The sequence below is a fragment of the Grammomys surdaster genome, unplaced genomic scaffold (genome assembly GCF_004785775.1).
Source record: "Grammomys surdaster isolate TR1022 unplaced genomic scaffold, NIH_TR_1.0 213, whole genome shotgun sequence".
Taxonomy (NCBI): Eukaryota; Metazoa; Chordata; class Mammalia; order Rodentia; family Muridae; genus Grammomys; species Grammomys surdaster.
The window spans coordinates 4,462,417-4,484,655 of NW_021604658.1; the positions used below are offsets into that span (position 1 = coordinate 4,462,417).

Genomic DNA, 22,239 nt, shown 5'->3' on the forward strand with positions numbered 1-22,239 from the left:
CCCCCCCACCGTGGGGGGAGCTAAAGGTAAGAGAACGGTGAGGTAAAGCCAGACCCTCGCTGTGGAGAGCTGCAGGACCAGTACCTCTCATGATTACCTCACTGAGTGGGGAGGGGTGTTCACAGAGGCAGAGCCTCATCCAAGACTGGTGAGGAGGGCTGCAGAACAGGGCTATGAGCAAGGACTGTCCTTAGCAACCTTCATAAGACGAGGGAATGACTTCCTGACTGGTTTTACCTGTAGGGTAAGTTTTGCCCCTGTGATGCTGGTATTGAACTTAGGACCTTGTATATGCTAGGCGAACACTACCACTGAGCTCCAGCTTCAGACCCCTTTTTATTTTGAGACAAGATCTTGCTAAGTTGGCCAGGCTGACTTGCTCTGTAGCATGGGTCAATCTTGAACTTCTGAGTCTCCTGTACCATCAGGCCTTGAAAGGGTAAATTTAATCAACTAGTTAACCAACTGATCATTTCATTAACTAGCTAGTTAATTTCTGTGGTGCTAAGACTGAGCTCAGGGCCTTGTACACTGGAGGCCTCTTCATTTTACTATTTATTCATTTCTAGAGTTTTGTTTATGGGTATGGATAGTCTGGCTGCAGTATCCCTATGTGCCACACGCATACAGTACTCTCAGAGGCCAGAAGAGGGCATAGGATCCTCTGGGACAGTTGAGAGCAGCCTTGGGAGTGTTGGGAATTGAACCAGGATCCTCTGGAAGAACAGCCAGTGCTCTTAATCACTGGTCCATCTCTCCATCTCTCCATCTCTCCAGCCCCTGGAGCATTTTTTGTTTTTTTGTTTTTTTAAGAACGTCAACCCGGTCATAAGTACAACCCAGCATGAAGGAGGCTGGAGTTATCTAAATTTAGGAGGATGGGGTTACTCTGCACTACATAACTGTTCTAGGCCCACCTAAAATATAAAGTGAGACCCTATGAACCAAATTAAAGAATGTATGAGTACACATTGGGTCACAGCCCAAGGAATGTTCTGGAACTGCCTCCTCAGACACTTCAAGGGTTCCGAGAACTGCTCAGGAAGAAGAGATCGATTGTAGTTCCTGGGAAGTCCAGGCTTGCTTACCCTTGGTACCCCAGAATAGTGTCACCCCAAGTTCATGCTCTCACTACCTGTGTGATATTATTCACTCCCTTATCCCCACCCCGACCCCAGCCCCTCGACCCCAGCCCCCAACCAGAAGTCCCTTGCCTCCTCCCTGCTTTGAGAATTCTTGACTCTCCCACTCGGTTACTAGGCTCCCTTGTCAGACTGATTGATCCCCAGGACCGCTCAGCAATAAGACACAGCTGGACTATAAACATCTAGTTACTCATGTGCAGCCTGCCCCTAGGACGGGACAGTCGGACGTTTATTGAGCACTTTGTGTGTTGAACACCATGCTAAGTGTCACAAACCATACTCACAAGGTAGGCTGAAGTCTCTGGCTCAGGACGCTTATGATCTAGTCTGGGAGGATGGGAGGAAACATAAGAGTCAAAGGTCACAGCCCCAGCCAGGGCTCATTCAGGGAGAGGGTAGGCGATGTCTGACAGGCTGGAAGGACATCTTAAGAAGCCTAAGTCTCGTCAGGCTGAGAGGGTGGCGAGGGTAGTGACAGCTGAGTGGATGGGCTGGAAAGGTTGAGGCAGGCTTTAGCCTTGGAATCCAACTTGAAAGGAGTAGGTCATTGAAATTGTTTGAAATGGCATCTTGGACCACGGACATGTGCACTGTAGGAAGCTGTGGGCAGCGGGTTCCTACTCCTTCACTGAGGCCCAGGGTGAGAGGTCCAGCTTATCAATTGAAGAGCAGTCCACAAAGTCATGGGGGTAGGTGTTGGCATGGAATGGATTCAGCGGGACCTTGTCGATGCCAGTGTTGTCACAGACGAGGCGGGAGAAGGACATCTTCTGCAGAGACTCCTGTTGTTTCTCTGTGAAGACCCCAGGGTTCTCCCACCAGAACCTACGAGGACACAGCAGGGTCATTTCACACAGTCCAGTGGCTAGCTCTTCCCCACACTGCCAGAGGACATTCTTGGGAAAGGGGTGCTCTATGGTGAGGTATGGAGTCAGACCTCGTGAAGAACTTTGGGGACCCCCGCATAAGGGAATGGATCCTCCTGCCCCGTAATGGTTTCACTTGCCTGTCTCCATCTCGGATCCGCTGGAACTGCTGGCCCAGGAGACAGGTCAAGAGAGGCCCTACCCGACCCCCATGGACCAGGGGTTCAGCAATGGCCCCTAGCCAGATATCAATGTTGCTGGGCGTTCCGTAGAGGTCTAGCAGTTTCTTGGCCAGCACCTCGTTTTCCATGACAGCACTCAGCTCCTCTAGTGTCTTTGGCTGGGACAGGCCACAGAAAGCTCTCCAGGAGTTGTACCCTAGGGGAGGGAAGATAAGGCTGGCTCACCTCAGGAACCTCTCACTTCAGTTTTCCCTTGGGGATGTACACTACCTCCAGAAGCCTGGAAAGTCTGGGACTTTTAAGACAAGGAAAGTATAATACATTGCCTGTCATCTGTGGCACTTCAGTCTGGGGGAAGACTTGTGGCTTACTGAAGTGGAAACTTCTAGTTTCTTTGGTAAGTTATGTCAAATGATGTTTTGCTGAGGCACACAGGTGAAAGGATGTCTTGCTAGAGCAAACACGTGAAAGACAGTTTTCCTGAAGCAGACACAGGTGAAAAGATGTTTTGATATAGCAAAGACATGAAAGGACCTTTGATGAAGGAGTACAGGACCCCACAGACAGGGGGAGAGGAGCACGGAGCCTTGGTTCAGTTTGCTCGGCCTCACTATTCTTTGCTTAAAGACACTCGTGTATTGGTTCACCTTACATAGTGTTGTTGAGCTCGACTTGTGATAATGCCGCCGTTGAGAGAAACTGTTCAAGAGGTTCCTGGAGCAGCTTGCCACTTCAGTGGCCTCATCCCAGGCTGGTTGACAAGCCTGGTAGTTTCTTCAGGATTGAACTACAGCTGCTGGTTTGTGTCTGGTGTCTGCCTGCCTAGAGGACTTGTCTGCAGTTGCTCAATCGTATTTGGTGTTTGCTACAGGACTGAACTGCTGCCCAAGAAGATCAAGCTCGCCCCCAACTGAACAGGTTGTGGACCTGCTGAACAGGTCCACTTCCCCCACATCCTGATAATTCTTTTCTTCTGTTACCTCTTCTGGGTGGTGGGCTAGAGGAGAGGTTGAACCCTTATTAAAAAGTAGATTGCAGGGCTGGAGAGTTGGCTTAGAGGTTAAGAGCACCAGCTGCTTTTCTGGAGGTCATGAGTTCAATTCCCAGCACCACATGGTGGATCACAACCATCTGTAATGGGATCTGATGCCCTCTTCTGGTGTGTCTGAAGACAGCAACAGTGTACTCACATACATAAAATAAATCTTAAAAAAAAATAGGTTGCAAAATTTTTATGCCTACAGCTTCCTATGGGTCCAGCTACTATTCCAGGAACCATGCGTACAAACAAGGGCAAAGCTTTTAAGCTTGCCTCCAGTCCTATAACCAGTGTGATTGTTAACACTGATTGTCAACGTGACAAGAGCTAGAAAACCCTAGGAGGCAAATCTCCGGGCATGCTCATGAAGGAGCTTCTAAATAGGGTTAATTATAGTGGGAAGCCCCGCCCTGAACATGAGCAGCTCCAGCCTGTGGGTCTGAACACGGACAGGAGGGAAGCTGCAACATCATCCATCCGTCTCTGCTTCCCGACTCAGCTGCCTCATGCTCACGACACCATGCCTTCCCTGAATGATGGGCTGTGTAATAACACCAGATGTGTATTCACAGCCCTGCATTAGGAAAGCAGAAGATTCCATTTCCTGGATGTCTTATATGGGTTTTAAAATGGGATTTGCCTCTAACCTGAGACCACAGGGGCTCACAGAGGTCAAATTGCCAAACAGGGAGCCTGCATGGGCTGGACCTAGGCCCTCTGCACATATGTAATAGTGTGGTAGCTTGGTCTTCTTGTGGGACCCCTAACAGTGGGTGCAGGGGCTGTCTCTGACTCTGATGCCTGCCTTTGGGACACTTCCATTTACTGGGCTGCCTTGTCCAGCCTTACTAGAAGAGGAGGTGCCTAGTGTTACTGCAACTTGATAGGCCATGGCTGGTTGATATCCATGGAGGCCAGCCCTTTTCTGAAGAGAAACAGAGGAGGGGTGGGTGGGAGGGGAGAGGTGGCAGGAGGGACTGGGAGGAGAGGAGAGGGGGAAGCTGCAGTCAGTGTGTAAAATAAATAAAAGAAAAATTAAAAAAAAATTAAAAAGCCTCTAGCTTCAGGATTGATTGTCCCCTGGGTTCCAGAGGAGAGTGTCCAGGAGCCCCAGAAAGTAGCCAAAAAACTCTCCAGACCAGGTGAGACCTCAGACCCACTCACCAGGCTGTCCGTGGTCTCTGCACCGCTGTATGTTGATGGAAGCCAGGTCGAAGCCATGGATGGTGTGAGTTGGCTGGAATAGCTTGTTTCGAAGCTCCCCTGTCATCATTTTGTTCTGATGCATCAACTTGGCCTTTTTGGCCAGCAGGCCTCGAACCAGAGGATCAATTCCACCTGCAGAGGGACACCAAGAGGCCATCCTTAGGATAGGACTAGGGTGAGGGCATCATCCATGCTGGGTCCTCTCTGCTCCAGACACCTTCTCTCAACAGGAAATGGGAAAGACTAGGAAATGTGTCTACCTGGGGACAGAGAGAGAAGAGGAGGGCACAGTGCAGTCTGCCCTTGTGCCAGGGTAAGAGGAGTCCAGGCTACCCTTTCTGAGGTGACAGGAAAGAGTACGCATAGGCTGATGTATGAATGAATACCCGGAGGCTTTTCATGTTCGAGATCACGGAGTCAGCGCCTTTGTTTTCCACCCATTCCCCCGGGAGGAAAAGGGACAATATATCTTGAAGAAACAGCTCTGACCGGTTAAGGTTGAAGGAAAGTCAAATTCAATCTATGATACCTCACGGCGGTAGGAGGTTCTAGAACAGAACAATTTACCCACCCCACAAACTCTCTCTTCAGGGTTCAGGGAAGCCCAAGGTAGGAAATGGCAGAGGAATCCCAGCCCTGGGAAGCTGGACGGAGGAAGTGACTTGTATCCACTGATCACTCCTTGGGTCTTAGGAACCACAATAGGATACCTTACACATCAATCTCATTTCAATTGATATCCTGGCAAGCTGGGCACTATTATTACCCTTATTTTACAAACAGGGATATGAAGACTCAGTAAGATGAATTCCCTTCCCCAGGACCACACAGGAAGTGTATGGAAGATGATCTCCACACCAGAAGTCCCTACAAGCTGCTCGAAGAAATGAGAGGGCTCAGGCAAGAACACGTCCCTAAAAAAGACTCACCATCTTTGACCAGCCTCCAGGTGTTGAAGAAGACAGTGTGCAGGGGGAGCTCAGGTTCTGAACCCCACGGCTGGTAATTCTCATCCAGACGAGACACAGTGGAGGGGATCTCCAAGTGGCCGAAGCGGAAAGCAAAGGTGAAGACATTGGAAACTCGGGGGTCTACAGACTCATTGTAGCCTTGGTACGGGGGAATCCACTTCTGCATCTCATCGCCCAGTACGATGGGTAGATAGTCCCTAAAGGTGATAATCTGGAGAGAGAAAGGGGTCGTGAGGAAAGGATGTGACAAGGTGTGAGCTTCTGCAGTGGGAGGCTGGAGAGAAATTGCTGCCCAAGAGGATGCCAAGTGGGTAGCGTTTGTACCCGGTGTCCATTCCTACGGCCATGGCAGACATTGCTAATCAATCATGGCATTCTTTCAGCTATTTCTCATTCTGTCTCCACATTGGTTATACTAATTGATCATTTCAACCTGATGCTTTAGCAGCAAGAATTCTGACTTTATTATTTTATACAGCAATAGGTTATCTTAATAATTAAAAATAGTCGTGTGAGTGTGTATGTGGTTTCTGGTTTTAGAACAAGGTGGTGTAGTCTTATTTTTCTTTCTCCTCTCTAATCACCGTAACTAAACATCCTGGAAATTATTCAACAGGAAATAATAAAAGGACTTCAAGCTTGTGTGGTGATACATATCTATAATCCTAGCATTCCAAAGACAAGAGGTTTGCAATTTGAGGCCAGCCTGGGCTCCATTGTGAGGCTGCTATTTCCAACTCAAACAACCCTAAAACAACAACAGCAATAACAAATGACATAGATCACCACATCTGTAATCCCAGTCCCGGCGGTGTGACGGCATGAGGGTCAGGAGGTCAAGGTCAGCTTTGTGAGTTTAAGGCCAGCCTGAGCAACATAAGACCCAATAACACACATACACACACACATACACACACACACACACAGAGAGAGAGAGAGAGAGAGAGAGAGAGAGAGAGAGAGAGAGAGAGAGAGCGCTTAGAGGTTATAAGAGTCCTCCTCGAGAACCTGAGTTCAGTTCCCAACACCCATATCAGATGGGTCATAGGTATCTGTAACTCCAGCTCCTGGGGATCTGATATTTGCTTTGATCTACACACACAGACACATAAGTTAAAAATTCAAAAAGACTCTGAAAACTAGAAAAAGAATATGAACTGTCTGGGGGCCCCAGAACTTGGAGAATTGGCAATGTGGTAAGTCCTACATACTCCCAGATTGAACTGGATGCACAAGAGTCTGGCAGCATGAAAGCTCAAAAAAAAAAAAAAAATGCTTACTTTCTCTTTCCAGAGACCAAGGGCCAGGGAAATCCAACACCGACTAGCAGAGAGCCCCAATCCTTGCCTCAGCCCAAGTCCTCAGCCCTGGCCAGCCCTGCCCACTCCTCAGTCCAGGCTGTGGGCGATCTCAGCCTTCTGTGGGAGCAGTGGAGCACTGTGTCTATTTCTTCTCACCCTTGGTTCTTCACCAAGGAGACCTGGGCACCGTGGCTTCTGCTTCTCTAGGAGGTTGCTTAGCAACAACAGGCAGCCAGGAAAAAACAAAAACAAAAAAAACCCCAAAAAACAAAAACAAAAAAACCCCCAACATTTTGGTGCCCTTAAGACAGACCTAGCAGGATTGGAGTGGGAAGTTCAGATGCCCTGGAAGAGCAAAGCAGACCCAGAGGAACACCAGAAGAGCTCAGAACCAAGCTGTTACTGGAACAGTGACAATGGCAGACTAGAATCTAACCAGGGGAACCACAAACTAGAAAAAAGATTCAGATAGAACTAAAATCACTAAAGTATTCAGTACTACCAAGGACCTGGAAAGCCACATCTTGAGTGAAAAAAGACCGACTGAGGGCAACAGCAACAGGGACCCGGTGGAATTAGCTCACCTGTCTGGGATTCCCAGAAAAAAGCTGGGCATGGTAGCATGGACTTGTAATCTCAGAGCAGGGAAGGCAGAGGCAGGTCCATTCCTGGAGCCTGTTGGCCAGCCAGCCTAGCCTACTTTGTAAGTTCAAAAGTAAAGCGTATATTTGGCTTTCTGGAGAAATGACACAGGAGATGCTGTCCTCTGGCCTCCACATACACTTATGTAGATGCATAGCCAAAGCCCCATGTGCACAACCCACACGCACACAGACAAACACATAGATATTTACTTATTTGCTGCAGTATTTCAAAGTGAACCCAGATCCTCGACTGTGCTAGGGTAAGCACCCTACCACTGAGCTGCGCCCCAACCCTACAGTCAATACAGGTTCAAAATTCCTCAATTGATTATGTATTTTTCTGAAACAAGTGTCGGGACATAGGAAACATCTCAGCAAAGGAGTGGAAATTAAAAAAAAAAAAACCTGTGGAATTGAAAGTACACCACTTGACATAATAGTAGTAATAACAGCAATAAGATTGAATCCATCCAATTGTAGAGTAGAAACGGCAGAGGCTAGAATCAGGAAAGGTCAGTAGATGTCACTAATCTGTACAAAAGAGAGAAAGGAGGTGAATGAAGAACTTCCAGGAAGTGGGTGGTGGTGGCTTTAATCTCAGCACTTGGGAGGCAGAGGGAGGCAGGTCTCCGAGTTCAAGGCCATCGTCGTCTACAGAGTGAGTTCCAGGACAGCCAGGGCTACACAGAGAAACCCTGTCTCAAAAAACCAAATAAGAGGAGAAAGAAGAGGAGGAAGAGGAAGAAGAGAAAGAAAGATAAATAGATGGATAAATAAATAAATAAATAAATAAGAAAAGAACCTTCAGTAAACTAGACCCTAAGGATTCTACAGGACAATAATAAAAGATCTAACTTTTAACAAGTCAGATATGGTGTTGGATGCCCATGATCTCAGAGTTTGGAAGGTAGAAGCTGGGGGATGAGGAGGTCAAGGCCAGTCTGAGCTAAATGAGACCCTGTCTTAAAATCAAACCACAACACACACACTCATACTCATGTACATTCATGCACACTCACACAATACATGCACACACACTCACACTCACACAAACATTCACATAACACACACTTATACACACTCACACAATACACTCACACACTCACACACTCACACTCTCTCATACAACACATACTCACATAGACACACTCACATAGACACATACACATACACACACACACACACACACACACACACACACACACTTGACCCTTCTAACTCTTTCAGTTAGCTGATAAAGCAATCTAAAATCAAGTATGCCTATGGCATGTAGTTTATATAGAGAGAATTCAAAAGGAAGAGAAGTCAAAAATAGCTCCAGTCATTGCGAGGGAGCAGCCCCATGAGTGAGAGAAGCTGTAGGCTCAGTGATGACGACAGGACAGGCCCACGGAGGCACGTGTGGACAACTCCCCACATTCAGAACGTGGGGATACATTTATAAACAGAGCCTATCAGACACTTGGAGAGAAGCACAGAAGGAGGAGCAAGGAAGAAGAACATTGAAACAGGATTTGCGGCTGGAAGTGACTAACAGAGCCGAGATGGCCAACCCCACCTCCATACCTGTATGAAGGCTCCCATGATTTTCCTAGCTTCCTGATAGAGCGTCTCTCCGTCCCAGTGAGGGTTGAGTCTGCTTAGTTCTCTGGCTAACCGGTTGTGCTCCCGGATAAAGAGTGTGTGAGATGTGGCCAGCAAGATCTGCTCTGAGGCTCGGGAGTCTCCTAAAAGCCCAAAAGACAGGAAGATGCATTCTCCCTGAGCAGAGCCAGGGACCTGCACAGAGAAAGATGGTACCCACCCAGTCTCTCTCCCAAGCCTCTCCTTCAAGGTCGACTAAGGAAAGTCAGGTGGAGAGGGTCAGATGGGTGGTGAGGAATAGTGTACAATTATGGATTGTGCCACCAAGCTTGGCTAGAACAGCCTGTGACAGAGAGTACTAGAAAGGTTTATATTAAAAACGTGAATAACCAATCCTGGTGGATAATGGGGTCATGGGATTTTTTTTTCCCTGAACTTCCTTCTTTTCTTCTACAGTGAATGCTTGTTCTTTGATCAGGCCCTTACTCTACTCCTGGTTTAGTGTTACAGACAGGGGTGACTTGGGGGCATTTTCCTGGACAAATGCTGAGATGGAACAGCCTCCTTCAATGATCCCCTTGTCCCTTAGACCCTCTTTTTTCCTCCCAGGCTAGACTCACCTGCCAAGAAGCAGGGCACACCAGCTGTGGCATTGATGACCTCACAGGGGCTGGGTTTCACTTTGACAAAAGGCGGGAAGGGCCGTCCATGGTCTGAGACTTCTTCATTGACAGCCATGAGGCCCAAGGGGCTGCTGAGGTTTCGGAGTCTATTTGCCAGGCTCGGCTCGGGGCCATACACTAGGCTAGCATCCAGGAAAGGGGTTAGAGCATTGATTTGCTCTCGGGCCAGGGACTGGTAGGGTGATGTGGGGCAGACAAATCCGGCTCGGAAGAAAGGCATGCATTTCCCCTGAGTCTTCAGTTTAGGGTCACCAGTTGGGAACTGCAGAGAGATGGGTTGGGGATGGTTACACAGCATATCTATGCCCGGGCAATTCTTCCCAGGGTCAGTCTGGAGGAAAAGATGCTCATGGTGGCCTTCTGGGACTCTTGCCCTAGATGCCTCCTGATGACAATACACTTCCCGGGCCCATGACACTCCAGAGTTCATTATATCATGATGCACAAGAGCGGAAAGCCATGATTCATTCTTTCACAGTAAGCGCTCAGAAATGGCAGAGAGGATTTCGGGAGAGCCCTAAACTGGCAAGCAGTACATGAGATTTAATAATTACTACCGAAATATCAACCCTGGAACTGCCTCGCACCAGCCTCTCGCTATGCATATTTCATCTCATTCTGGCCCTCTGAGAGCCTGTGAGTCAGAGCGCCGAGCCCTTTACACTTTAGAGAACGGTCTCAATTGGTCCACAGGTTAACTTGTCTCAGCACCCACAAACTAGGAGGGAAAGATGTAAGACTCGGTCTTGGACTCAGCCCATGGTTCAGATTTTTTATACCACAGCACAGATTCTTGATTTGTTTGAGTGAATAAATGACTAAGTAGGAAATCTATGGTTAAGAAGAGACCACTGCAAGCCGCTCTCTCCTGCTCTGCTGCCGGACACTCCCCGTTCTTTCCTTCGCTGAGTCACTACTTTCAGCTCCTAGGAACAAAAGTCATCCTCCAGGGAACGTACATAGTTCCACAAACTAAGTACAAGATGACTCCCTTGGCCAGAAGGGGGCTAAGTGGGACAAATGCTTGTGTTTTGATAAAAATGTAAACTGTATCTCCTAACACCTGACGGGGTGGGGGTGGGGTTTGCGGGGCAGTGAGGCTTGAGTTTGCCTTTCTAATCAGCCCCCAGGAGACTCAGAGCCTGTTGGGTGGGGGTGCAGACAACCCTTCACAGAGTTCCCCGTTCTGTCAATAGCTCACGAGCTCACTTTCATGTCAGCCTTTTGTCCTCACCTTTGAATCCCCAGTGCTTGCTGCACTCCCTGACAGAATACCGTTACTGTCTAATTACTGAGTGGATGGTTGAGCATCCAAAGCTATCAAGAGATCCCGCTCTTCGGGCTGGGAATGTGTGCTACATGGAAACTGCAAGGGACACATGACCCACGGATAGTGGACAGGGACAACTGTCTGGCTGCAGAGGCCTACCATGATGGGGAAGCAGTTGTCTCCCTGGAGACAGTGTTCATCACACTGGGCTTTGGTGTAGTTATCACTCCCCATTTCAGTTTCAGGGGCAAAGTCCATGTCATGGTCCACGATTTGACCCCACTGCATGAACAGCATGGATCTCTTTTGGTCCAGAACGTCCTCCTCATTCAGATAGGCAGCGATCTGGTTAGAGACTTCACGGGGCTGCACAAGGAGAATCAAGTTGGAAGAAAGCATGCTTTGAAAATTAAAATCCGACACCAGTTTGTTGAGGACCTATGATCCAGTCCCAAGAGGAGCTTGTGAGCTGCTGGGTGCATGATAACACTTTGTAGGTGAGGACATAGAACATTAGGGAGAGGCAAGCCGATGCTCTTGGTCCTGCAGCTGCAAGGGGGCAGGGATGGGATTGAACCTAGGTCTGTATGACTGACAGTAATCAAGTGGCCTTACTATGGAGAGGGAAAACAAAGACAAGCTGCTGCTGACGGCCTGTGACAGAAGTGCCAGTTTTCTGGATATGGGAAGAGGGACCCTGGGGACTGGCTGCCAGCTCAGATGAGGCCAACAGATCGGACCTACAGGAAAACGACAGCTGGTGCACTCCAGGGGCTGGGACAGGGTAGGCGCAAGTAGAATAGTGCAAGGAAACCATCTGCCTGGGAGACCAGGGTATCAGGCTTGTGACAGTTGGGACATGACCACCACCACCTGGCTGGGCCCCGGATTCTGCTGCCCTCTTGCGGCCGTTTGGGGAACATATCGCTCGGGTGCAAATCTTAATTTCCGTTGCGCCTCCCATTTTCCTTTTCAGAGAGCTGACGTACTTGCGTGTGGCTCTTTCCCTCCCATCCTCTACCCCACCCTTCTTTACCGGCGGGAGAGGGAAGCCATTCCGCGTCTTCCCCGGCGTCCACCCGTAGGGGAGGGAGAGCCCGTCCTCGTACTCTGCGGGCAGCCATCGAACCAGCGCCCTGTTGGCGGATCCCAGCGCTGGATTCTTCCTGAAACCCAGCAAGAAGGCTCTCAGCCTCGGCAGCTGGCCTCCTGGATTGCTGCCCTCACCCTGCCGCCCTTAACCTGAGCTCTGTGGGAGCTAAAGCAGATGTGGAGGAGGGGCCCTCTGCATTGTGAGGTTCTGAATTTCCCCAACCCCAAGACCTAGGACTTTCTGGAGTAGTGGAAAGGATCATTCCCAGTGGATCACAGTGGCCTCACTGGAGATACGTCCTCTCAGGAGCTGTGCCTGCAGTGTGTCCACAGGGCAAAGACGCTGGCTGCGGTGGTGGGTGTTAGGGTCACCTGTTGTTACAGTCTCCAGTGATGGTCCGGTAAGGGCTACTTATGTTACAAGTCACTGTTGGAGCAGGGGGGTCACAGCCAGCCTCCCAAGAGAGCGAAGTCAAGTCCAGGCCTTGGCCTGAAACAGAAGAGAACCCCGGATAGGGCCGAGGTCTGAGATACTGGCAACAGGCAAGGAATCAGACTAGAGATGACAGCTCAGTGTTCTCCAGAAGAGAGTACAAGTTTCATCTCTTGAGACATACTTCCAGCCAACCTAACTGACGCTGGAGGCTTCACCTACAGGAGAGAGAATACTGGTTTGGAGTAGGAAACCCTGTTTATTGATTTTGGCATTTCTTCTAGGCAGACGCCTTAAAAACCACTAACACACTGAACACAGATGTCCCTTCTCTATCAGTTGGCAATATAATCTTGTCACAAGGAGTTCTTTCATCTGCCAAAAGGGACGTCAGCTTAGCTGTCCCCAAAGGGCTGCTGAGGTCTGCCAGTATGCCCTTTGGATTTAAGAAGGGAAGCGGATGTGCCTTCCCACGTCAACAATTCCTAACAGCTCTTGATGGCCTCTGTTCTGTACTGATGATCCCTTCCTGTCTTTAGATGTCTAGTGAGTTTTCTTTACCTGTGACATTGGTGAGAAACTGAGTCAGTTTCTTTAGAGACTCCTCCCACACCTGCCCGCTTCGGATTGCTGTGCGTGTGCGGCCTTTAGCATGCTTGAGATAGTCTGAGAGAAGACGGGTGCTATGTACCTTGGTGATCATGGCCATCTTCAGCCTACAGAAGGAACCAAGGAGGACCATGAGCAGGCTCTGTAGAAGCATGTCAGTGGCTCAGGGAGAGGTGCAAGAGTGTGTGTACAGGGGAAAGCCCCAATTCTGAGGAGTAAATGTGGGCTCTCAGCAGCTTCCCCTTGTCTCTCCTGATGTTGTTGGAAAAACCTCTTCAGGGAGGAGAGAGCCACAGAGGCTGTGGAGCATTAAGTCTGACCTTAAGTAAAGCTGGTGGATGGACCAAAAGATTCCTGAGTTCCAAGTCAGAAGGCTGTACATGGCCTGACTATTAACTGGGCATTGTAAGACCAGCCAGGTCTTACAATGGATGAATCCAGACCTGAGAACCTCTGGTTTACTGCTGAGCCTCATACTCTAAGAATTCTAGAAGGAGGACCCACATGGGCCTCCAGTTCTGCCTGTGAATCTGGGCCTAGAATTGGTGTGGAGTCTGTGTCTGGAACCTAGCCTACACTGAACAGGAAAACTCAGCCTAGTCCTGTATCTTTTATGTGCAAAACATGAATCCGAAATGCCTTCTACTCTGAAGTCTGTGACAATTCAGAAAGGCTAGCGGCATGAGAGCCCTCTGTTGTCTCGCTGTGCCTCAGTTTCCTTGTGTGTAAAGTTCTATCTACAAGACCGCTATCTCCAAGTCTCTGAAATATGACTCAGATTCTCACAAACCCAGCCTTCTTGGTTGTGTTTAAATCACTGGTTGTAATGCCTGTCCTGTCCTTCACAGAATGCCATTAACTCCATTTAAAGTGCTGGTAGATGCCATGGTTTAGACCAAGGGACTATCTACATGAGAGAAAAGGCACAGGAGAGCTAGCCTCAGCTTAACCTCCCTAAAGAGAACCAGGATATAAGCCATGCTGTCTTTCGCTGCCTTAAAACAAAACCAACCAACCAACCAAAAACTCACAAGTTTTTACTAGTCAACAACTCTGGCTAGCCTGAATATGTAGACCAGTTCGGCCTCAAACTTACAGAGATCTGCCTGCCTCTGCCTTTTGAGTGCCAGAACTAAAGTCAAACAACATTACACCCAGCATTCTGCTGTTTTTATGAGACAGTATAGCTCAGTAGCCTGGGACTCAACTTTAAAGCCAGATACCTTAAGTGCAGGTTTGGAGCTCTCAGTGTAGCCCAGAGAATTTTTCCAGGTCTTTGAGTTGGTAATAGATTTCTTTGAGTACTCAGAAAAGTCCCCAGAGACAGGTCCCACTGAGGCACTGAGCTATTAAGGACAGGTGGATTCGCCACCCCTGTCTTTCCTGCTCCTCTCTCCACTCAGCCCTGTGGAAGAGTTGTTGGGGTGGGAGGAGCATCTCCTAGAATAAGGGAGAGAACCTCTGGGCTCTCCCTTGTCACCCTAGAGCCCAAGCACTTCAGAGCCAAGAAAGTCCGCTGCTTGGGACTTTGCCTCCTTAGACTGATCTTTGACTTCCCAAAATGATACTATTTCCAGAGGCTAAAAGCAATCTAAAAGTCACCAAAAGAGTCATGGGAGTGCTTTAAAGAGTCCCAGTCCTCTGCCTGGGGTAGATGGTGGCTTAGTCTGTTGATCCAGGCCTCCTCAGATCTATCAAAAGGGCTTCTGTGCTTCTGTGGGTACAGGCTCTAGGCTCACCCCTGTAGCCTTATTTGACACTTGTTCTTGAACCCTTGCCACTGCCTGACCAGAGTTCCCAATATTGTCACCAATATGCTGAACACTTGTCACTGGAGCCCCAAGCCTGGGCCACGTCAACCTAATGTGGATATGTGAAAGTTCCTCTCCCTTGCTCTGAGGTGGGACAGGTTCGGAAGTGCACCTTACACTCTAAGCTCTCTGTAGGTGGATGGTAGTGGTGGTGTAGTCAGGCTGAGGCCTTGTTGACCCAGACCTTGACCTCTTCCACCGTGTCATGGATGGTGACAGTTTTGGAAGTTGGGGCTTGGAGAGGGAAAACCAGGAAGCAGGGTATCAATTACCACTCCTTTGAGATGTCCTTTGGTTCTTGGTCCCCTACCCCCACCGTCACCCCAGCAGTCATTACCTCAAATCTCAAACCTGAGCAGGTAGAGGTTTGAAATTAGGATATGCTACAAGAGTCCTCTAAGCAGCGGTCCTCAGTCTTCCTAATGCTGCGACCCTTTAACCTTTTGCTTGAGAGCACTTCTTTCTCAAATTATCCGGACTGACTCCATGCCTATGGTTCTGTTTCTGAGAGCCTGACCCAAGTCAGACGATATTAGTTGAATGAAAACCTTTCTGAATCCGGCAAGTTATAACCAAAGGAAACCCTGGGCCACATGGAGGGAAGCGCTTATCAGATTATATTAGGTGTCCTCTCAAGGCCTCCTAGAAGCCGGGATTTTTAGAACTCGGAAACTATTGTTTCTGTTTGCTACGTTCCTAGTGGGGGGTGGAGAGTGGTGGAAATGCAAGTTTTATAATTGCGTTGGCTCACTGGCTAATTGAGGCTGGTCAAGGTGCACTTGTCACTAACAGGAAGCCTGTGAAGGGGAGTTAACACACACGAGTCTCATTTACCTGGCCCGGGAATCCAGGAAGGCCTTGTTGACCCAGACCTTGACCTCTTCCACCGTGTCACGGATGGCGACAGTTTCAGCAGTTGGGGCTTGGGGAGGGAAAAGCAGGAAGCAGGGTATCAATTACCACTCCTTTGAGATGCCCTTTGGTTCTTGGTTCCCTACCCCCACCCTCACCCCAGCAGCCATTACCTCAAATCTCAAACCTGAGCAGGTAGGGGTTTGAAATTAGGATATGCTACAAGAGTCCTCTAAGCAGCGGTCCTCAGTCTTCCTAATGCTGAGACCCTTTTATACCGTTCCTCATGTTGTGGTGACACCCTCACCATAAAATTATTTTTGTGACTACTTTATAACTGTGATTTTGGGTCTGTAATGAACTGTAATGTGAATATCTGGTTGCTGAGCATCTGATAGGCAACCCCTGTGAAAGGGTCGAATGGCCCTCACAAAGGGGTCGAGACTCACAGGTTGAGAACCACTGCCTTAAAGGGAGGTGATACAGAATGGGAAGTGACCTGCCTGTTCTTCAGCAAGATATCAAACTTGATCTATGGGACTCTGGTACAGTGTCCAGGAAGAGGACAATAGGACATTTAGTGTGACCTCTCAGCTTGGGCTACTTGGGATCTGGTGAGCCCATCAGTGTGTAGCTGATAGCTAGGACATGAAAAGAGAGATGTTCTCCTTGCTCTCCCTCAGGTTGGGGTGTGGAATATGAGAGGCTGCCCCTTTTCTCTGCAAGGAGACTGCAGTGGATTGGATAGTGTCCCTTTGGACCTTCAACACGTGACATTATTTTCAAATAAGCTTTGCAGATCTGATTCATTCAGATGAGGTGAACGTGAAGTCCAGTGACTGCTGGGTTTAGGACAGGACACACAAAGAAGGCATGTAAAAATTAGGGTAGCTACAAGTTAATGATATAAGAATACCTCAAGCCATCAGAAGCCAGGAGAGGCAAGGGAGCCTCTTCTTTTAGGGCCTTCAGGAGGAACATGGCCCTACCATTTACCTTTGTCTTGAATTTCTAGCCTTCCAGGCTGTGTAAGTATAAATCAGCATTGATTTCAACCACCCAGGTTATGGTACTTTGTCCAAGTCTTATTCCAAGAAACAAATACAGTATGACGCTTACCATTTCTGGCAGATGCTGCAGTCTGGAGCAAGGTCAGGGAAGCCAGGAGGGCCGGGAGATGCAGAAGCACTTTCATCACTGAAATGAGACCAGGGTCATGTACTAGGAACCTTAGTGGAGCCCCACTGAGAGCGACAGCATCTCAGAAAACAAGGAAATCCCAGGCAAACTCAGATGCCCTAGCCAAACAAACTCACGGTATCCACAGGCTGGGAGAGGCAGAAAGGTACAGGAGGGAAGGAGGCTTCAGGGTCTGAGGACCTGATATAGCACTGCACTTGCCCCACCCCATGATCTTGGGCAAATTTCTTAACACTGTCCTGGCCGTAAGGGGGCAGGGTCTAATGACCCAGGATGTCCCGTTGTGCCTGGGGAGCCTGGGCTTGTTATGTCACAGATAGGAGAAATGTTTTCAAGCTTTAGGGGTTCTCTTGCCTCCTTCAGAGAGCTTGCTTCCTGACAGCCAGGCTCTGCTGGGGTGGCACAGGGGAGGGGACACACCACACCTTTCCTCAGAAATTCCACAGGGCTTTCCCCTCCCTCAAAACTTAGGCTCTTGACCCATGGAACACCCACCTTTCCACTTCCTGCGCCATATCTGATTAGGAGACTTGGCTTCTCGTTTCTCCTTTACTTTGACACACACTCACACTCTCTCTTTCTTTGTTAAAAAGAGGAAGAAAGAATTCAAGGCCAAAGCTGAATTATTTTCTGTGACATGGCCATGTTCCTGACTGGTGTGATGGAAGGGTGTGGGGCGGAAAGCAGAGCCAGGAAAATGTGGGGTCCTGACGCTGGAAAACAGATGAACTGCAAAAGTCTGCAAAAGACATTGTCTGCAGTTGAAGGCAGCCTGGGTAAAGCATACAAAATACTGAGATTCTGTGATGTTTAAGGCGATTATCTGCCTTCTTAGCCTCACATTCAGTTTAGGCATGTCCCAAATTCTCAGTTTTCATCGTTCCCTGTGACTCAAAGCATGCTCTGAAGAGAGATCCACAGCCTCTTCTCCTCCTGTGTCTGGGGAGGGGAGGGGAAGATAGAGGAAAGCGCAGACACACCACCATGCCTCTTCTCAAGCCACATCTTCTCTGCCTCATCAACTCCTGGGTGCTTTCAAAACCCCAGCCAGATATCCTCTTCTTTGTGACATTTAATGGGGTTTCTCCAGGCAAAGTTAGGCTATTCCCATCCAGTCCTACCTTGGTATTTTACTCTCGTCTTTTCATGCCTGTTTTTCAAATGAGGCCACAAGTTCCTGGACGCCAATAACTTATTTAGTGTGTGTGTGTGTGTGTGTGCTCAGCATTGGTACAGACTAACACGGAACACATACTGAGTAAGTGACAGAGAGGAGAGGTTTAACTTCTTGAGTTTGTATGGGGTCAGCTGATAAGCTCTTAGTCAGGTTCCCATACTGTAGTGTGTGTAAGAATCATCTAATGATCTTGGAAGAGTACAAACACTGGTTTAGCAGATAGTGGAAGGTGGCCCTGGTCTACACCAACAGCAAGCACATGGACAATAGTTTTGCCCGGAAGACCATGCTGAGAGTACTGTGACCTTCCAGAGTTTGACTCTCAGATTTGCAAGTCACCAAAGAGGTCAGAAGACTGAGCAGGAAGGAATTGTTGGAATTCATTTCCACCAACAGCAAGAACCTGTTGAGGTTGATGGTGGAATGTGCCAACTGGAAAGCCAGTAAACACCCATCTCCAGGAAGAACACTGTATTTGACCTTCCAAGCAGCTCCGAAATAAAGAGGAGAATGCAGAGGCAATAACTGTAATATTACAATAGATGATATCTCTCTCTCTGTGTTTCATATACTATAGATCTCATTTGATATATGATCACACCCAGAGCCAACGTCCCTCCCACACATAATTGTCATCCACAGTAATTCCTAGTTCAAAACTCCTTCCCTAAATTATGATGTAGAAGCCATGATTTCTATTTCTATTTCTATTTCCAGAGGACAAACTCTCTAATCACCCCCCCACACACACACACAACCTTTCTGTATTGGTGCTGACCATGAAATTCTCAGAACTATGTTATCTGATAATGGACCACAACCCTCCCATTTCAGAAGGGATCTTGCCCTTTGTCTGAGAGGGAGGGAGGGAGGGAGGGAGGAGTGATGCTCAGAGAAGCTAAGAAAAATCTCAACAGACAAGCCTTATTGAGATTTCCCCATCAGCCTAATATTAGGTCTGCTTTGGTTGTATTATGCCATAAGACTCCAGAGGGGTTCTAGATGGTTGAACATGTGGAAGTTGCTGGAAAGGATGTGCCCAGAGAAAGCAGAGATACTCCACATTCCTTTGGACATACCCAGTTGCCCTGTGTCCTTTGAAATAACCAAAGTAAGTGTTCCCCTGAGTCTTGTGGGCATCTCTAGCAAGTTGGTCAAGTTTGAAGAGGGGTTGTGGGAAGACTGTCAGACTCCTAGACAGAGGAGCCTGGATCTCGTGACTGGCCCTGAAATCAGGGTTCATTCTTGGGGACTGAGCACTCCACCTATGAGATCTGATATCTCCAGATAAAGACTGTCAGTACTGAATAGGATTAGCAACACCCAACTGACATCCAGCTATACAGTGTATCTTGTTGGTGGGTGGGGATTTCTCCTAGACCTCGAGTCAGAAGCAGGCTGACATGCCAATAGAAGAAATTGAGTTTGAGATTTGAGTTTATTTTCCTTCTATATTCTCAGGGATTTTTTATCAAGCCCTCCATAGGAGAAAGATTCCTTTGTCCCAGCTGGAGGCAAGGCACTGAGTAGATGCTGACTATAGCCAGTTACATAAAAAGCAATACAACTTAACCCCTCAGTTCTCCCCAGATGAAACCCATCTAGTACTTACAGTTCCGGCACCTGGTTGAGACCCAGAGGACTTCAGAATCTTTAAAACAGGGACTAGATTATCAGGGCTGACCAGATGTTCAGATCTGCTGCAGCCAACAGGTGTGAAGGTGAATCTCTGAGAGCACTGGCTTAGGTCCCCACCACCCACTCTGATACATTGTATCACCTTACTACAGCCAGGAGTATCATTTCAACTCTGTCTGGAGAACACCGCATTACTAAGCAGCTGTCTCGACTTTCTGAGTGACCCTTGACACCTGTCTTGGGTCTCAGTTTCTAAACAGTATAGAGGAGAAACAGTTTATGAATGGTTCTGCCAGGTTTCAGGTGCAGAAAAGTCGTCTCGCCCTGCAGCAGATTTAGTCATCCCCTAAAACACACAGCGAAAAGTTGCCGGTCCATAGCTAAATCTGGCACCAGAAAATTCCCAAGGAAGACGAGACCAAATCAAGGACTAAATGTTCTCCAGTCTTGAGGAGATTTCATCATCCACTTTGCAGGAACCAGGAAAGGTTAATATGACTTACCTGCCATGTGCCTTGATCTCCTGTGGCAGCTAGAAACTTTTTTCTGCTTAGACGAGTTGGTCTTTTATAGCTGCCTGTAAGAATGTGTTTATGGGAAAGGCCCAAAGGGAAGGATTTTGAGAGGTTGAAGTGGCGTAAAGGACACACACACACTCGGGCTCAGTAGGGAACACCCTGTGACTCCATGTAGATGCAACAAGGAAACCAGAGGATGTCAGGGAGTAGTTGGTGCAATATCGCTGACTAGGTGGCGTTACTCCTCTCTCCACCTTCCAGCTTAAAATCTGCCAGCCTGGTCTAGGCAGGGAAGGTTCAACTCCAAGCCCTGTGCGTGCGTGACCCCCAGTGAGTCTGAATCGCTCTTAGAACTAAGTCTAGTTAAATGTCACCCTCATTCAGTTACACGTCACTTTTAACTCTTCCCTTACCTTCTATCCAATCCATGGTAGGATTAATGGACTAGTTTTTTTGTATTTAGGGTGATTAAACAGCATTAATTTGGGGAGATCAAATTCTCAAAAGATTTGACTTTTTGGAAGGAGTCACCAGAGAGGAGAGAGAGCAGTCCTCATTCATCATCAAGACGCTGGGTCACAGACCCCTCAAATCGATTCACCTTTCAGTGTTTTGAATTGTCCAGTGGTAAAAGTCAAAGGTTAGTTTAAATGAGTATTATGGGTCTTTGACTTCAAGCCTTTTATACGGTGTCTCCTTAAAAACAATCATGGCCTCAGAAATTATCCACCGAAAGTCCAGAGACCAAAATCTGACTTTTTTCTCAGTAACTTGGAAAGTGTCAAATGTGTCAGAACCAAATAAGAAGGAAATGGATCTGAGAAGACAGAATTTCATCAGCGTGTTTTACGAGATAGGAAACTTAAAGGATGGGCTCTACAAAGTCATCTTTGAATGAGAAAACTCAGAGAGGACACTCATCCACCATAACCCACACCACTAGTTTTACCCTGAGGAAAGTGATAGCCCATCTCCATCACTGAAATACACTTAAAAACTATTTCTTTTTTATTTTTCTTTTTGTTTTTGAGACAAAGTCTCATGATGTAGCCCCAGCTGCCTCAGACCTCAATATGCAGCCCAGGTTAGCCTCAGAGTCACACGATCTTCCTACCTCAGTCTCCACAGTCCTGGAATCACAGGTCTGAACAGTCAGCTTCTTAAAGAACATTTCTCTTCTGAAGAACACAGGCGAATGAGCTGAACATCTCAGAAGGCTGCAGCCCAGCAAAGGGCACAGATGCCGGGCTCTTCTTATTTTCTTTGAAACAATTGAGCTCTGCAGCCAAGCATTGTTCCTTTGCATCTATTTCCTGAATGCTGGGGCCTGTTTCTAGTTTTTGCATCTATGGGTTCAGGAAGCTCTGTCTTAGATGGATTTTATTTGAGGGTGGTTGTATTTGGGATCAGTCTCAGGCCTGGACACTGCTAGGCAAGTGCTTTATCACCAAGCTATTTCAAGATGGAACTTTCTTCTACAATGCTCATTGGATAACACTGTGTCCTTAAATAACATATAGTGAACTACAGCAACCAAGGTAACAGCAAAAGCAGGTCTTAGATCTCTGCATTTGATGAACTATGTCCTGAGTTTGGTCAGGGATAGAACAGCATCAGCACCAAACCAGGGTGGCCTATCTGTTGGTGTTAGTAGGAAGCATGGTGGTTGGTTGGTGGGCACGCCGTTGTCCTGTAGCTGACTGCATTTTCGTAGATTTACAGACATTACACTGATAGCTTATTCACATGAGTTTCGCATTGTGCTCAAATCCTCTTAGCACAAGCACCTGACTCCCCAGTAGAGAACTGGTAAATCGGTCTGAAAAATGAAGATTAGGAGACTGAAAGTTCAGAGGAAAGCTAAAATTTGCCAGAAACTTCTCATAAGTCAGCACAGAGATTTCAGTAATAATTTTACAGATATTTTAGTAATAGCAACAGTGGAAATGGAGAGTGCCCAGTGAGGTCAGGGTGCAGATAGTGGATCCCTTAATCAACCATACATGGGCACACACACA

General features: G+C 47.9%; 1 protein-coding gene across 2 annotated transcripts; it reads right to left on the reverse strand.

Moving 5' to 3' along the window:
- Window positions 1-1,344: 1,344 nt before the first annotated feature.
- Lpo (lactoperoxidase) lies at window positions 1,345-20,574 on the reverse strand. 2 transcript variants are annotated; one of them, XM_028772469.1, is made up of 13 exons: window positions 20,207-20,574; window positions 16,808-16,885; window positions 15,671-15,758; window positions 12,978-13,132; window positions 12,356-12,473; window positions 11,928-12,057; window positions 11,051-11,257; window positions 9,559-9,883; window positions 8,921-9,081; window positions 5,368-5,620; window positions 4,397-4,570; window positions 2,152-2,389; window positions 1,345-1,970 (listed from the first exon to the last, which is right to left on the reverse strand). In XM_028772469.1, the coding sequence occupies exons 1-13, from the start codon at window positions 20,211-20,213 to the stop codon at window positions 1,763-1,765; spliced, it is 2,142 nt and encodes a 713-aa protein (XP_028628302.1). In that variant the 5' UTR covers window positions 20,214-20,574; the 3' UTR covers window positions 1,345-1,762. The 2 variants fall into 2 exon arrangements, with proteins under 2 accessions (XP_028628302.1, XP_028628303.1); XM_028772470.1 differs by lacking the exons at window positions 12,978-13,132; window positions 15,671-15,758; window positions 20,207-20,574 and having other exon boundaries at window positions 1,486-1,970; window positions 16,808-16,883.
- Window positions 20,575-22,239: the final 1,665 nt, after the last annotated feature.

Coding starts and splice junctions, on each gene's coding strand:
- Lpo (XM_028772469.1), bottom strand. Junction 12,474..12,977: donor GTTTCTCACCAATGTCACAG/GTAAAGAAAACT, acceptor CTTCTGTTTCAG/GCCAAGGCCTGGACTTGACT. Junction 11,258..11,927: donor ATGGCTTCCCTCTCCCGCCG/GTAAAGAAGGGT, acceptor CTCCTTGTGCAG/CCCCGTGAAGTCTCTAACCA.